The following is a 15,190-nucleotide window of genomic DNA, read 5'->3' on the forward strand; positions in this document are numbered from 1 at the left end:
GAATATGTTGTAAATAGGTCAAGTAATCCGGATCGACAAATATTTTTAGCCATAGAGACTAAAGTTTTATTCTATTAGAACTTTGTATACATTCAATCGTTTAGTCAATCCTAATTCAAAAATAGATTTATATAGATTATGCATATATCATAGTAAATATTATTTTTGGCGACAATTGGAATTTCTAAAATTACCTTCAGCAACAGCTATCTTCGTCTCTGTCGAGCTAAAAATTATCTAAGACACGAACCCGCTAAGCAAAAATCATTCAGGAGCTGCGATCTTAGTTGTTTTTTTTTTTTTTTTACTTGGAATCACATTTAGAGCTATGAACCAGTTATCTTTTAATTTATTATATTTTATATTATATTATATTTATAAATTTTCGCATATTCATAATTAAATGTAAAGCTCGCAAAACTCTTAGAGAACTTAGCAATTAGCACGAGAATTCGCGTTTTAACAACACTTTTTACTATGTGTTGCTTTATGGCTGCTTATATTTTGTTTTGCTTGCATGCATAATAAACTCAGCTAGTGCTATGGTTTTTATATTCCTTTTCTGTTTTTTTAAACACTTTGACGCGTTGCAAGCGCCGTCGGGCGTGATTTCCGGCCAGAGCCAACACTTGGCTCGTTTTTCTGCAGTCTCCATACAGCTAGCCAACCGCCACCCACACACCCCAAACCTCAGTTGCGCCAAGGCTTACATTGTGCGGTTCTGTTGCCGCCATTTTGTGTGGTTCGAACGGTGTGGACGGACTTTAGTTTGTACTCTTTTTTTTTTACACGAAAAAAAAAAAAAATTGAAAAAAGGAAAACATCAATTGTGCTAATTTCTGACATATTTATTTGTACAGTCCATGCAAGCTTTTTCTTGTGCCTTGTAACAATTGTTGTACGCACACACGTCCACACACACACACAGATACACATATTTTGTGCGTCAATTAATTTGTGAAATGTGTGTGTGCGACATTTGTTAAAGCACCAACAAACAAGTTAAACGCACGAATTCACAAATATTGAACAGCTTTTGTCCCGTCAGTTTTCTATAAATGTTGTTAAAATATCATGAAAAAGTAGAAGAAAAAAGAGAATAACAAGCGAAATAAAATAAAAAAAAATTACATATATTTATATATATATATAAAACAATGGCAAAATGTGTTCAAAATAAATGAAAATCTCTCAGTTAGCTTTGCGCATTTACATATGCTATATATTTATACATATATATATATAAATATTATATATATTTATGGGATTACAATTTGAAAATATGCGAATAGCCTTGCTATCGACATAGTGCATATATTGTTAACATGCTCGATAAGAACATGTTAACACCAGGCCAACAAATATTGTCAACAGCAACAAAAATGTTATAATACGTTAAAATATTCATATGAAAATATACCGTTTAAAAAATATATTCATTCAATTATATATGACATATATGTATATATTTTTTATTATATAAATATAATTGTTTGGTTGCACTCTTTGTATATAGTAGTCGTATTCTTGCTTTACCTTTCTGTAGGGTATCTAGTGGTTCAGCTCTCTGTTTTCCACTATTTAAGCTTTGCATTTATGACATTTTAAATGTAATTGAATTCCCTTTTTTATAATATCTATAATGTTTTGTGTTTTACAGCAGCTGTTTAACATTTTTGTTGTTGTATTTTTTTGGGCTTTTTATTGAGAGAGACAAGAATAAGCATATTTTTAGCTTTTCATTGATAAAGTCAACTATAATACATGTAAAATAATTAATGTATGAAAAAAAGGTTTATCTATATATTAATTTGTCTAATCGACTTTAAATATACAAAATAATATCGGTATGAAGAGAAGCGGCTTAAAAAAGCAAATCAATGGAATAAAAGAGAATTTTTTTCATTAGAAAATTTTTTTCATAAATGCATATAGATTGTTTACTATGTATAGATATTTGTATGAGATATTTTATTGTGATTAATTAAAACTGGGAAGAATGCAAAAAGGAAAAGTCTGTTATATACAGTTTCATATAATAGAGTTTTTATGATATATATTGTTTCATAGTTTGTATAGTGTTTTATAAAACTGAGTTTAAACTTTCAACATTCTAGGCATTTATAATTGATAACACAAAGTTTCTTATAGCAATGCCTATATAGTTTCATATAATCGACTTTTTGTGGTATATGTAGTTTGTATCATAATGCCAACTTTTACTCTGCATTCCAGACATTTATAATTGATAACACAAAGTTTCTCATAAAAATTCCTTCATTCATTAATTTTAGATCATAGTTCACCGTATAGATTTTAATCTGAACTGATTTCTATTTAACACTTAGAGAAACTATTTAGAAAATAGATTAAAATATATGATAAATAAATAGTAATATATATTATGAATCACTAATATTTAAGCCTATAAAAATCTATCAGAATGTTAATACACTTTAAGTCTTAATGCATTCATAAAAAAAAAGTATGCGAAGAAACTTTCTTCATATACTATACATGTATATCCTATACAGCTTTGTGTCTGATAATTATAAAGAAAATTTAAAATGAAGATGGAGACATCTTGTTTTATGCTCTTTTAAAATTATAACAATTAGCATTTTCTCCAACATGGGGGCCAACAAGGCATCAGCAACAGACGAAACTTTATAGAGTTAAGAATATTGACTTATTTTTATATATTTTAAAGCTCTTATACTTTTTTTTGCTGCTTTAACAGGAAGAGCTTGCCACCAAATGGGCTGAAATGGCATCGGAGGTGAGTTTGCTGCTGGCCACAGAGCTGCAGTTGCCGGAGGAGCAGCAGCCGCTGCCCTTTGATGCCACCTTGGAGAAGTCCATCGACGATCAACGGTGAGTTAGCATTAATGTATATGAGAGGGGAATCCTTTTTAAAATGCAATATATTTTATTTATATATCCTTTTTATGCTTGCAGCGAGGACTGCATGATGCGCATAAATAAATTGCTGCGCAACGCTAAATTGGAGTCGGCGATTGCCCTGCTGCGTGCTGCCAGGTGAGTGTCCTTACTTGCGCTGTGTCCGTGTCCTTCAAATTGAGCAACAAGCTCCAGCACAGCCGTAATCCTTTGGAAAATGTCTACCTTTAATAACTTGACATTGACTGTTGGCCGCCATTGTGCGTCAGCGCTTGCCGGGCACAAAAGAAAATTCACATAATAAATTAAGTCAGGTAAAAAGAAAATGTGGGAGCTGCCTGGGTCGCTTGGCCATTGTTGTGCTTATTTTTGGCAGAGCTTTTCCTGCTTTCGTATATCTTTTTTATGCATTTTTTCTTCTTTTTTTTCGTTTAATGCGAATTTCATATTTTTGTGCAGCGATTTTCTGGCACAAACTGTCCTTGTCCCTGTCACCCACTCTCTTTCTCTCCTTCTGTCTATCTGTCTGTTGTGCTTAAATTAAATAGTTTTCATTTATTGCGAAGGTAGCCACGCAACGGAGACTCAACTGCCCAGGGGGCTCTGGTTTCTCTGACAGATAATAGCAGCCAGGGCACGGAATTCGTTGTTCAGCTCTTGCTGCTGCTGCTGCTGCTGCCGCTGCTGCTTCTGTTTCTGCTCCTCATTATGCGCCATCAACTGTGTCAGTGGCTTTGGTTGGCTTCTGGTTGCTCCGCGCCACAGTTGAGTTCAAGGCAAGTAGCCTGTCGATTTAATTGCCAGCTCAATTATGTTAAGCCTCCCACACTCTTACTCTTACTCTCACACTCTCTATCTCTCTATCTATCTCTTTCTCTCTCTATAAATGTTTATTGTTTGTGCTGGGAAAATTACGTGAAAATAAATAATTTACCATCTCTCGCGTCAACATTTTAACCGTGTTTCAACTCCCTCCACCCGCCCACACAAGATGCGAGCTGTCCTCGCTGTCAAAGGCTGTTGTCGTCATCGTCGTTGTCTTTGTCGACAGACAGCAGCTATCGAAATGTTACTTAAATATTTCCAAGTCATTTATTTATCAAATATCATTAAAACTTTCCACCTGCTGCACGCCGGGGATTAAATTGCGAAAATCATGCTGTTTGAAACAACGAAAAAATTGTTGAGCGTCCAATTAGACGACTGTAATTGGTGGTATGACTAATTTATATGCCTTGTACCTACGAAATATGCAGATGACACTGTAATGAAGAATGAAATGAAAACTTATTTATAATATAAATAGATAGACTACACTTTTGTTATCAAATTATGCCAAATTTTCACACATCGTTCCAAAATTAACGCTTGCTTTCTATTTCTTCAACATTTTTAATATCGATTACCGATTGCTATCAATTAATTAAGATTACGATTCATAAATGTAGAATACAAACGATTAAAATAAATTTCAATCAATCAATGTTGTGTACAATCGATAAATGTCGCCAAGAATCGATACATTTCTATAAAATAAACAAATGTATTTGAAAATCAATCGATTGACATCGATAAATAGATAAATATAGATTAAACTCATTAAGTATAGGTGCAAATTGATAAATATAGATTTAAATCGATAAATATTGGTTTTCAGTCGGCTATCTATTTGCTTACTTTCCCACCTAATCCAAATATTTGTTTGATTAAAATCGATATATATGTGATGAAATCGATAAATATAAATTTAACTCACTAAAATTTATAAATATCGATTAAAACCGATATATATTGGCTTTCCGTCAACTATATACTTCATTACTTTCGCACCACATCCAAATATTTGTTCCTTCTATCCCAGCTTAAACACTCCATTGCTGTTATTCTACCTACAGGGTATTCAGTTAGACTGGCAACTGTCTTGATTTCCAATTAAAATACGCAGTTGTATATACTCGTATTGAAACGGAACAATAGAATGAAAGATTCTGTTGATTGTCTAGCCGTTTGCATTGTCGTGTGCTTTACATGGCGTATACGCAATGTTGCCATTGTAATGCTTCATTTAAATTTATGTGCATTTTAATTGTTGCCAAAGAAATTGTTGCATTAAAATGTATGAAGCGGCAGTTGGCAGTTGTTGTTGTTGTTGGTGCTGCTGCTGCTGCTGCAGTAGCAGCTTAAAAAGGTCTAGACGCTTTTTGTGCTAATAAATTAAAATGCGATATGCATAGACCCTGAAAGCGCACCCGCTGCACCCACAGCACCCACTCGACTGCCTTTTGTCTGCAACTTTTTCGCACTTGAGGTCGAGGGGGCGTTGCTGTGCTGTAAATGTTTTTTGCTGCCTTCGAGAAGAATTTTTGGGTAAACAAAATATTGAAAATAAACTAGAGTGTGGCCCCCACACACACACACACACAAACACACACGCTCAAGCGAATGGTCTGCTTGCATATGTGTCTGGCCTGGCATGTAAGTGCCAGCTAGTGGTAGTGCCCTTGCCCCCAAGTCCCCAGGATCCCGAGTCTGTGTGCGACTGCCAACATTTTAGATACTTGCCAAGTCATACTCCATGGATATATACATATATGTATATATTTTTTTTCCTCCCCATTTTAATAACCAAATAAAAGGGAGCGTAAAAAAAGGAGAAACGAAAATAAAATAGAAACTGAAAACGTTTTGGTTTTTGCTGCTCTCGCCCGGCGGCGGGTTTAATGGCAGCGCCGAGCACTGGAATGTCAGCTTGAAAAACTTTTAAGTGAAGTAAATGCGCAAAATGTTTATTCAAACTTCATTTAAGCTGCAACTCGCAGTCGGCGATGCCTGGCCCAAACCCGCCACCCAACCAAACGAAGACAACGCAGCATTTGCCCAGTTGCCTCTTAACTAAGCTTATGTTCAGCAGCGTCTGCTGTTGTTGTTGTCTCTATTGCTGGTGCTCCTGCTGCTCCTTCTGTTACTGTTGCTGCAGCTGCTTCGCTTATTTAGCAATGTTGCAATGTTGACAGTCGCTGCTTTGCATTTAAAGCTTTTAAGCTGGCTTGTAGAGCATGTTTAGCCAATTTATCAAGCTATGTGGCAATAACTTAAGATCGAATAAAGCGCGGGCTATGCAATATTCGAAAGGGAATTTTTTTCTCACGTTGCTACTAGTATTATTTTTATTAATATTTATTTATTTTTTTTAAATAAAAACATAGTCTTTGGTATAGCTTTAGTTATGAAGTGACTACAACTTGAGTTAAGACTAAATAAATTGAAACATGCCACAAAATTAAATACAAACTTAAAGTTTTATAAATTGACTCTACTTAATCTTTTCAAATTTATTTTCTAGCTAAATTTAATTTAAATAGCGTTGTCACTAAGCATATGCAAAAGTATTGCCAGACCAACACAGAATTTTTTGATACAGTCGAGTCTCGATCTATTTGTACACCGCTAAATAAAAAATCGTGATAAATCGAAAAGAATCAAAATACATTTAATAGTCAAGTACAAATGAAAAAATAAGCAATGCTATATAGAAATGATTTATTGCAAAATTTATGGACTCAAAAAAAATACAAAAATGATATAAGTATGCTTAATTAGATCATTTGTAGTTTAGAGTGCATAAAGAAGGATTTGGAAGTATCATTGGGACTTCAATCCTTAAAATCTCAAGAATATAGTCAACCCAGAATGAATTAATACTAAATCTTGTGATTATCTTAAAATATACGTTATCATGAGCATTTGAACAGGTTACACAAATATGACTAAAGTAAATATAAAAAAGTAAGAAAGTTATAGATAAAACTGAAAATATTTTATGTTTTGCAAATTTTAGCTATAATACACTGTAGTCACTGTATCCTCAATGTGGATTAATATACATACTTATATACCATTTTGTTGCAGCTGTACGTTCTGCGTGGTTTATTGACTTCTCTAAGTAGCAACCACATCAGTAGTATTATTATATATCCTCTTATATGCACTATATATGTATAACCTTACGCTATGATAGCAAGCATTATTGATTGCAATTGGTATACGTGTGAACCACATTGTCAGTCCCACATTGCACTATGGGCAAAAATACCGATAGTGCGGCATAAACCTAATTTTTTTTTTATCTCGAATCCGCAATTTTTTTTTTTTATCTCATTAAGGATATTCCAATAGACATAAAAACAATTTTTATAAAATTTTGGGGACTTCCCCTAATGTTTTAAGCTTCGTCAAAGTCAGCTGATTCAGGGTTGCATGGTGAATGGCAAAAAGTGCGCCAAATTATTCTCAGCTGTCGACGTAAAAAAACTATTGCAATTAAAATTTACAAACCAATTTAACTATGGAAAATCTTCTTAAAGGTATGCTTAACAGAATGTATTAAAAGATTTTGTGCTACTTGTGATTTATTGTGTAATCGTCCAATGTGTTGCTAGTTGTATTTTCAGCCGTAACCTTAAAAATATTTGTGTGTTTCGTGGAAGATAACTTATAATGTTAGAGTTTGTTGTTCAATGTTTAAGTAGCAAGGTATTCAGTAAACATTCCTTAATCAAATGCTATAAAGGGTTTTTGCTCCTTTTTGCTCCATTTGGCGAAATATCGTATGTTGCAGATACATACGAGATTAGCAATTCAATGTTGCTAGAAGTTTGGAGCAGCAACAATAGGCAAGAAAGCGCTGTCAGAAACTACATTTTGGAAAATTTAAACAGCGAATATATATCTGAAGTGCAACTTGACATTATTAAAGAGAAAGTCCATAATTTGACGTCGTATATGAAATATAATTTGAAAAAATGTAATCGAAATATGAATCGATTTAAACAAAAACATTCTCTTTGGCTAGCTTCTAGTGCTAAGTTTAAAATACACCGTCATGACAACAATAATAATATGGGAGGTCGGAAGAGCTTAAACTATAATGAAGCGGGATCCCGATTAAGGAGGAAATTAGCTTCTGAGCTTGCCGAAGAGAGCAAAAACGCAACACCCCTTTTGGTACATGCTGCTTTGATTTCATCAAAAAAAATCAAAAGAAACCGAAAAAACTTATCTGTTACAAAAAGCTATGAGCAATGAGAATGTGTGGGAAGCAGAAAATAAGCAATCATCCATTGCAGTACTACCTATAACTGCTGAGGCGGCATTAGCATTTTTAATGGAAAATGGGTTGTCCAAACAACAATATATCAACATATGCTCCCTTCTCGAAGAACCCGATGTTTATGCTTCACAATCATTAGATAACAAAGATGATCAATCTGAGAATGAAGAAGAGGAAGAAGAACAGAATGTAATCTCTTCTGAACTGGACGGCATCGAATTGGAAGAAGAAAATGAAGACTATTAGAAACTAATTAACAGGTATTATGTGACAATTAGAAAATGAATCCTACGAATAATATCATATCCTATGTTTTGCTTTCAGATTTGCGAATCGCGAATATATATGTAGTAAATTATTTATTTACTTATTTTTGAATTTATTTATAGTGTTTATTAACTTAAAATATATAATATTTATGAAATTGCTTGCAATCGTTTCGATATTCATCGGTAAATTAATCACATGTATGGGGACAAGGGGAGGGCGTGGCTCAAACTTAAAAAAAAAAAAAACCGAAATTTTGTATTAATATTAGCAACATATGTGCAAAATTTCAAGGCTCTATCTTTAAAGTTGCAGTTAATGCCTCACTATCGGTATTTTTGCCCATAGTGCATTGGCCCGATATTCCGCAAATAACCCACATTTGATTCAGCTCAACTGTATAATTAACCATATTTGGTGCCCAGTTCCGTTGCTAATTAGCCAGGATGCAAGTGCAAAAGTTGTGCATTAAATATATATAAATATAATGTGTGTGTGTGTGTGTGTGTGGCATAAGTTACCAATGAACTCCTGATGCAGGGCCAACGGCAATTAGCAGTTGGCCGAAACCCGAAAACTATTTATTATGCAAAATGTACACCAAATACTTTTTATGAGGGTGTTTGGCAAGCACGGTAACTGTGTGTGTGTGTGCGGTTATGTGAGTTCATTTGTGTGTTTGTGTGTGTGGCATGTCTTTCAATTTATTGGCGCTTGACGGTGGCAAACATAAGTTGCGCTATCAGTAGCAGAACATAACGCGGCGAAACGGCAGCCAACTGAATTGGTCCCACAGCAGCTGCCACGCTGCCTGCTTGCTAACGATATGAGTGGAGAGGCAGCAAACGATGCAAAGCATGTTGCAAGTCGATAAATCTCTCGCTCTCGCTCGCTCTCTCTCTCTCCCTGCCTCCCTCGCACTCTATCCCTCTCTCTGTTCTACTCGCTTTCTAACTGCGTGCGTAGTTGGATATTAAGCTGCTTCCAAATATTAAATTAACAGCAACGACAACGTTGCAAAGCCTGCAACTGGTGTATGCAGCAGACACGCGCGCAACAACACCAACACCCACACACACACACACACACACACACACATGCAACTGCAACACGCAAGGATTATTTGTGTGCTGCACCAAAAATGCGGCCCCAAGTGCAACACGGCGCGGCAGCTACGATGTGATGCAAGCAACTGCCATTGCCAGTGGACCAGCTTTCTATTTGTTGTGCGTGTGTATGTGTCTCTCTCTCTCTCTCTCACTCTTTCTCTGTGTGTGTGCAACACGAGAAATTTTAACGCAATTTTAAGCGCATCAATTTCATTTTGTGAAAGCTAAAAGCTCCGCTTGTTGCATGTCCAGCGTACGCAGCGTGCAACATGATGTGCACGCTGGTTATTGTCATTAAAAAAAATGGCTATTGTTGTTGTAATTGCTGTTGGTGCTGCTGGGATATAGGCCATGGCTTAAGGTCGACTTTATCATGTGTGCTTTTAGAGCGAGTTTTTAATTGGATTGATGCAGCAGCTATGTTTCAGCAGACTCTTTTGCCTCTTGTATTGTGGAACGTAGTTGATTAAATTATGTTTTTGCCTTAATTTCTTTGCACTGAGTATATATTCATTTACACATGCATATATATGTACATGAATATTTACTTAATATATTCATCATCATTATCCATAGCAGTTTTAATAATTTTTTTCTGATATTCAGCATCTGATTTAATTGATGGTATTTTGTATTTGTATGCAAGCTTGACTTAATAAAGTAATTAATATTTCTTATATATTTGTATATGCGTGCAAATATATCTCAAGTGTATACAAAATTATATAAATATTTACATTTATATGTGCTTAAAAATAAATTTAAAAATAATATTAAATGATTTATTCATATATTTTTATTTTATGTACCTACAAAATAAAAATTGTTTAAAAGAATATAAAAATATATTATAAGTTAAATACAAACTTTTTTGTGTTTTTATAAGCGTAGTTATATATATACTAAAATTAAATTTAACAAAATTTTTTTTAAATATATTTTTTATTGTTATAATATATTTAATATATTTTTGTTATTATAATTATATATATTATATTATATTTATCAATATATAATAAATATTACTAATTTTTGTCTATTTTAAAAAATATATTTACATATATTTTTAATAATGTATTTTCAAGCGATTCCTAGCTTTGGGCTACATAAATCTAGTTTTCAATACTTAAAGCCGTTTAAAATTTTTGATGCGATACTTTTCTAGGCATATATCCTTTAATGCTTGCTTACCTGCAAAATTAAATTTCAAACTCTAATGTAACTTAAATTAAAAGCTTAAAATTCATATATACAATTATTTGCATTTATATATTTATATATATTTATACTCAAATATTTATCTATACCCATTTGTAATGTAGTCAAATTCCTTATTCCATTACTATATTATTATTATAAATTGCATTTTGCAGGGAAGTCTGGCCAGAGGAGGATGTCTTTGGTTCATATACCGCAGCACCGGAGGATGAATTGTTGCTGCTACGCGAGATTTTCATGCACAACATTACAACAGGTGAGTGTAGATAGATGTATGTGTGTGAGTGTGTGTGTGTGTGTGAGGATGACTGAGCGTGACCAAGTCCGGTTCAGCTCGGCTCGATTTCAGCTTGTTAATTATGTTTTATTGTAATGCATTATGAAGCGACATGCTGGTTGGGCTTTTAATTAAAAATGAAAATCTGCCACTTGGCATTTGCGTGTCATTTATCTTGCAGGCTCCCCCTCTTTCTCTCCCGCCCTCTCTCTCTCTCTGTCTTGCTCTCTCGCTGCATATGTCTGTTATCTATCTCTCTCCCTCTCTCTCTCGGCTTATTGTAGCGCTCCATTTTGCATTTGGACTCTATAAATTTGTTGGCTTGAAATAAGCCAAATTATAGCGCAAAGTTTCTGCAATGACTTACTCTCTCGCTCACTCTCGTTGTCTCCCTGGATATTTGGCTGTCTCTTTCTGTGCTTCCTCCTGCCTTCTGTCTCTTCTCTCTCAGCCTGTCTGTACCCTTGTTGCACTGTGGCTGCTGCTGTTCTAAGTTTTTATATATACTCGCCTTTGATGTGTATAGAGTATATTGGCTTTATGTATATTCTGATTTTAGCTCTTTGTTCGATTTGATCTTGGGGCTAATTAGTCAAAAACTGGGCTCATCGATTTGCTCTAGACTTTCTTTATAGATTGATCTAAGACATACAGCTAGTGTGGGCGTGGCAAGTCAAGTAACCAGAGTTTCATAGCTGACTTTACCAAGTTCTCATATTCTTATTGACCGTACACTTAGATCTATAAGCTGCCATTCGACTTTCTCCATATTTCAGCTGATTTTTAACCGTGAACGAGTATTATGAGGTTGGTTACGACTTGATTGCAAATTTCTTAGTTATTTTATGTGCGCTTTGGCTCCTTTTGGCTTTTTGCCTTTTGGCTGTCCTGCGCTTAACAAATTATCCAGCTGAAATTCTTGCGCTTCATTAAAAGTAAAAAATGGCAGCACAGGACGACTGGCCAACCTACAGCGGCTCCTGCTGCCAGTCTCCTGTGCCCTATCCCCAATTTCCTGCTCCCTTTCACTCCTTAATTCGGTAGTCAGAAGCGTCTCTGCTCTGCCAAATGAAAATATATTAAATGCGTAATTGTTTTTTTTTTCGCGTATTTTTATTTTTTGTTTATTTATTTATTTTATTTTTTTTGTTGAACGCACTAAATGCTCTGCCAAGTGCATTGGGCTGTAAAATTTGTTGTTTGCGTTTGTCGCTTCATTCGATGTGAAGTTTTCTAGGCAACATTCGCAATTTATTGTCCGTTTCAGCTCAGCTCAAGGCAATATTTAGCTTTGGCTTACGCAATTCATATGCCAACATGACTTTTCTATTTTCAAGTGATTTTCCATTTATTATATATGTACATATCAAACTTTTTCATTCTATTTGCAACTCAAAGTTGGCACCTGCCACTCTCACAGCTTTCTATATACATATATACAAATATGTATGTATCCCTTAAATTTCTATATATATATTCTATATGACTTATCGCTGTCGATGCACCTTGCAGTGCACTGAAAAAGTTTCTGACAAGCGTTTTAGAACACATCCATGGCTGACAGTTTTCCTCTTTTCTTCTTCTGCTACTGCTAGTTTTTCTTCCTTATTTTTTTTGCTTTCCTGCTAAAATATGAGCACATATGCAGCAGCTAGTCATACACAGATAATACTTTTTAGGGGTTAATGGCCATTGCGGAGTGAAAAGACCTTGGCAACGGCAAAGTTTCCAGCTTTGCCGCACCTTGCAGATTATCTTTATTCCTTTTACATATATATAAATACATATAACTTTTTTTTTTGAGTGTAATTTATGATTGTAGTTTTTGCGCAAAAGTTTGGAAAGTTGTTTTTATTTTAAATATTACATTTTTATATATTATATACTTAAATGCTTATAAAAAGCTGTGTGCTATATTCACGCCCCGAGGAAATCTGCTTTTAATGTGAATCTATGTTGTCATAATCGACCTCAGATGAGAAATGAGATAGTAGAAATTATACTGAAACATCGCCCTTCTCAGCGATTCTCATAATTGAATGTTGTTACCAGCTATTTAGCTTAGATTCTTGCAAATTAATATATTTTCCTCTGAAGAGCTCTTCATAATTTTTCCCTTTTCTTTTATTCATTTGCATATCTACAAGCCATTGGCAGTAATTCGATGCGTTATTTGAATATTGAGTACGTTAATAAAGGCGCGAGTGCGTCTACACTGAAGTAGTTTAGACTAGTTGAGCTGCTGCTGCCGCTGCTGTTCTTGCTCCTGTCTGTTGTCTCCTGTCTCTCTGTCGCTCAATCGGTTTGTCTGTAGCTTGAAGCGCTGATATACTCCATGTCCATCTTTTGTCCCGGTGTCCAGATGAAACCCTTTATTGTGTTGCAAACCCTTTATTGTGTCTGCGCCATTGTTTGAAGCTTTTGAGCTCGTTAAGCCCCAGACGTAAAGCGCACCTCCTTCTAGCCGCCACGCTGGGGATTTGCTGGCCAGCTTAACGCCCCGGGGCCAGCCAATAGATTGATGGTCGGTTGACAGTTAACCAGTCTAAAAAAAAAAATTCCAAATATACATGCATGTGTGTGAGTGTGTGTGTGCGTGGTGTGTGTTGCGCATAAAAAAAAGGCAGAAATTTTTATTAGAGAAGTGGGTTTGAATGGGGAATGCCCACTTGCATAAGAAGTTGGAGCGTATTCAGTAAATGTTATTAAATTAAAATTTTTGTATAAAAAAATCAATATTTATTAATAAGAAATAAAAATATATATAAATAAGTAAATATGTAAAAATATTAATATATAAATATGTAAAAATATAAATACATATATGAACCTATAAATATATAATTATATAAGTATGTAAAAATATAAATACTGATTTATAAATATTCAACTCACAAGTATCGAGAATATATTTTGCCTCAATCCTTATATATACAATATTTAAAAAATATACATAATATTATTTTTTATATTGAGTAAATATTTCCTCAAACTATTCAAACTTCGCGCGTGATATTGCATAAAAGTAGCAGAGGATTCATTCAGCTTTACTTTTCGTGCAGACAGTTGACAAATATTTAAAGCCAATAAACATAAAATGTTTGTGGAATGCTCTAGGGTATTTGAATAATACAAATATTAAATGTTGCAGCTAATGCGATGCCTGGGGCGGCGTTGCGTCGCCAGCTCCCCAAAGTGTCCTTTGAGCGGTTCAGTCTGGGATTTTATTAATTACCAGCGACCACAAACTGCATGCTGCATGCTGCATGGTGCACGGTGCCTGGTGTATGCTGCGTGTTGCATGTGGCGAGTGGTTTTCGTTTAATTAACAATTTTTTTTTTTTGGTATTATTTCAATTTATTGCGCGTGTCTATTTGGCGATTTTTTCTTCCCTTTTTATTTGCTCACCACAAGGCAAATAAAAAATTGAATTGGCATTTAAAATTATTTATGCTCATTGTCGTGTGAGTGTTAGTGTGTGTGTGTGAGTGAGTTTTGGATTGTTTCATTTTGAATTTCCATTTCCTTTACCATTTCAATTTCAATTTCAATTTCTATTGAATTGAATATGAATGTTTATTAAGGTCCAAGCCAGACGAGCCGTACGCTTAGTTAAATCTTAATCAAGTTGCTTTCCTGATTTCGATTTGTGGCGCGCATAATAAATGATGATAATCCCCTCAGCCCGCGCTCAAACTTCGCTCAAATCAGCAGCCAAGACCAAAAAAAAAAAAAAAAAAAAAAAAAACACTATATATATATATGTATAGAAGTAACACAAAAATCCACTCAAGTGGTAAAGCAAAAAGTGCAGAGCGTTAAAGACAGACAGCAGCGTGTTGAATATACATACAGATAGATATATATGTGTATGTATATGTGGATGTGCGTCTATATGTGAAGGCAAGCTCTTAACAGATTTCGCAGCGCAAACAAGTTGGTCGCCCAGTTGTCCTGCCCAGCCAGTGGTGTCCTTTAGCTCTGTTGTCGTTTGTCTCGCATAAAAATACAAAGTTTATGTTATGAACACAAATAAAAACAAAAACAACAACAACAACAACAAAACTCACCAAGAACAACAGAAAAGAGCGCGTGTTGCTGGGCAAAAAAGCGAATAAAATACAATAAAAACAAATAAAATATACACGGAACACACTCGGAACACAGACACACACACACACACACACGCACACTTAGTACATTTGCAACTGGCACAGCTTCAACTGCTGCTGTTGCCACAGTTGGTAAGGAAGCCGCAGCTAAAGCTAAAGCCACTTACTCGCTTGCATATATATATACGAGTCTGT

At 34.7% G+C, this 15,190-nt stretch overlaps 1 protein-coding gene and 1 long non-coding RNA gene across 2 annotated transcripts in view; both read left to right on the plus strand.

Annotated features, from left to right (window-relative positions):
• LOC6572799 (protein timeless homolog) overlaps positions 1-15,190 on the plus strand; it is a 91,520-nt gene that overhangs the window by 26,266 nt on the left and 50,064 nt on the right. Inside the window, exons 9-11 of the mRNA XM_001998869.4 lie at positions 2,741-2,874; positions 2,959-3,039; positions 10,761-10,861. Of these exons, the coding sequence (XP_001998905.3) occupies positions 2,741-2,874; positions 2,959-3,039; positions 10,761-10,861 (316 nt within the window). The remainder of the gene's footprint in view (positions 1-2,740; positions 2,875-2,958; positions 3,040-10,760; positions 10,862-15,190) is intronic.
• Positions 7,100-8,374, plus strand: LOC116803692. The gene is made up of 3 exons (XR_004363732.2): positions 7,100-7,265; positions 7,341-8,271; positions 8,336-8,374. It is a non-coding gene; the product is annotated as an uncharacterized LOC116803692 (long non-coding RNA).

Source organism: Drosophila mojavensis, unplaced genomic scaffold (assembly GCF_018153725.1).
Source record: "Drosophila mojavensis isolate 15081-1352.22 unplaced genomic scaffold, ASM1815372v1 contig_16, whole genome shotgun sequence".
In the NCBI taxonomy this organism is placed as follows: Eukaryota; Metazoa; Arthropoda; class Insecta; order Diptera; family Drosophilidae; genus Drosophila; species Drosophila mojavensis.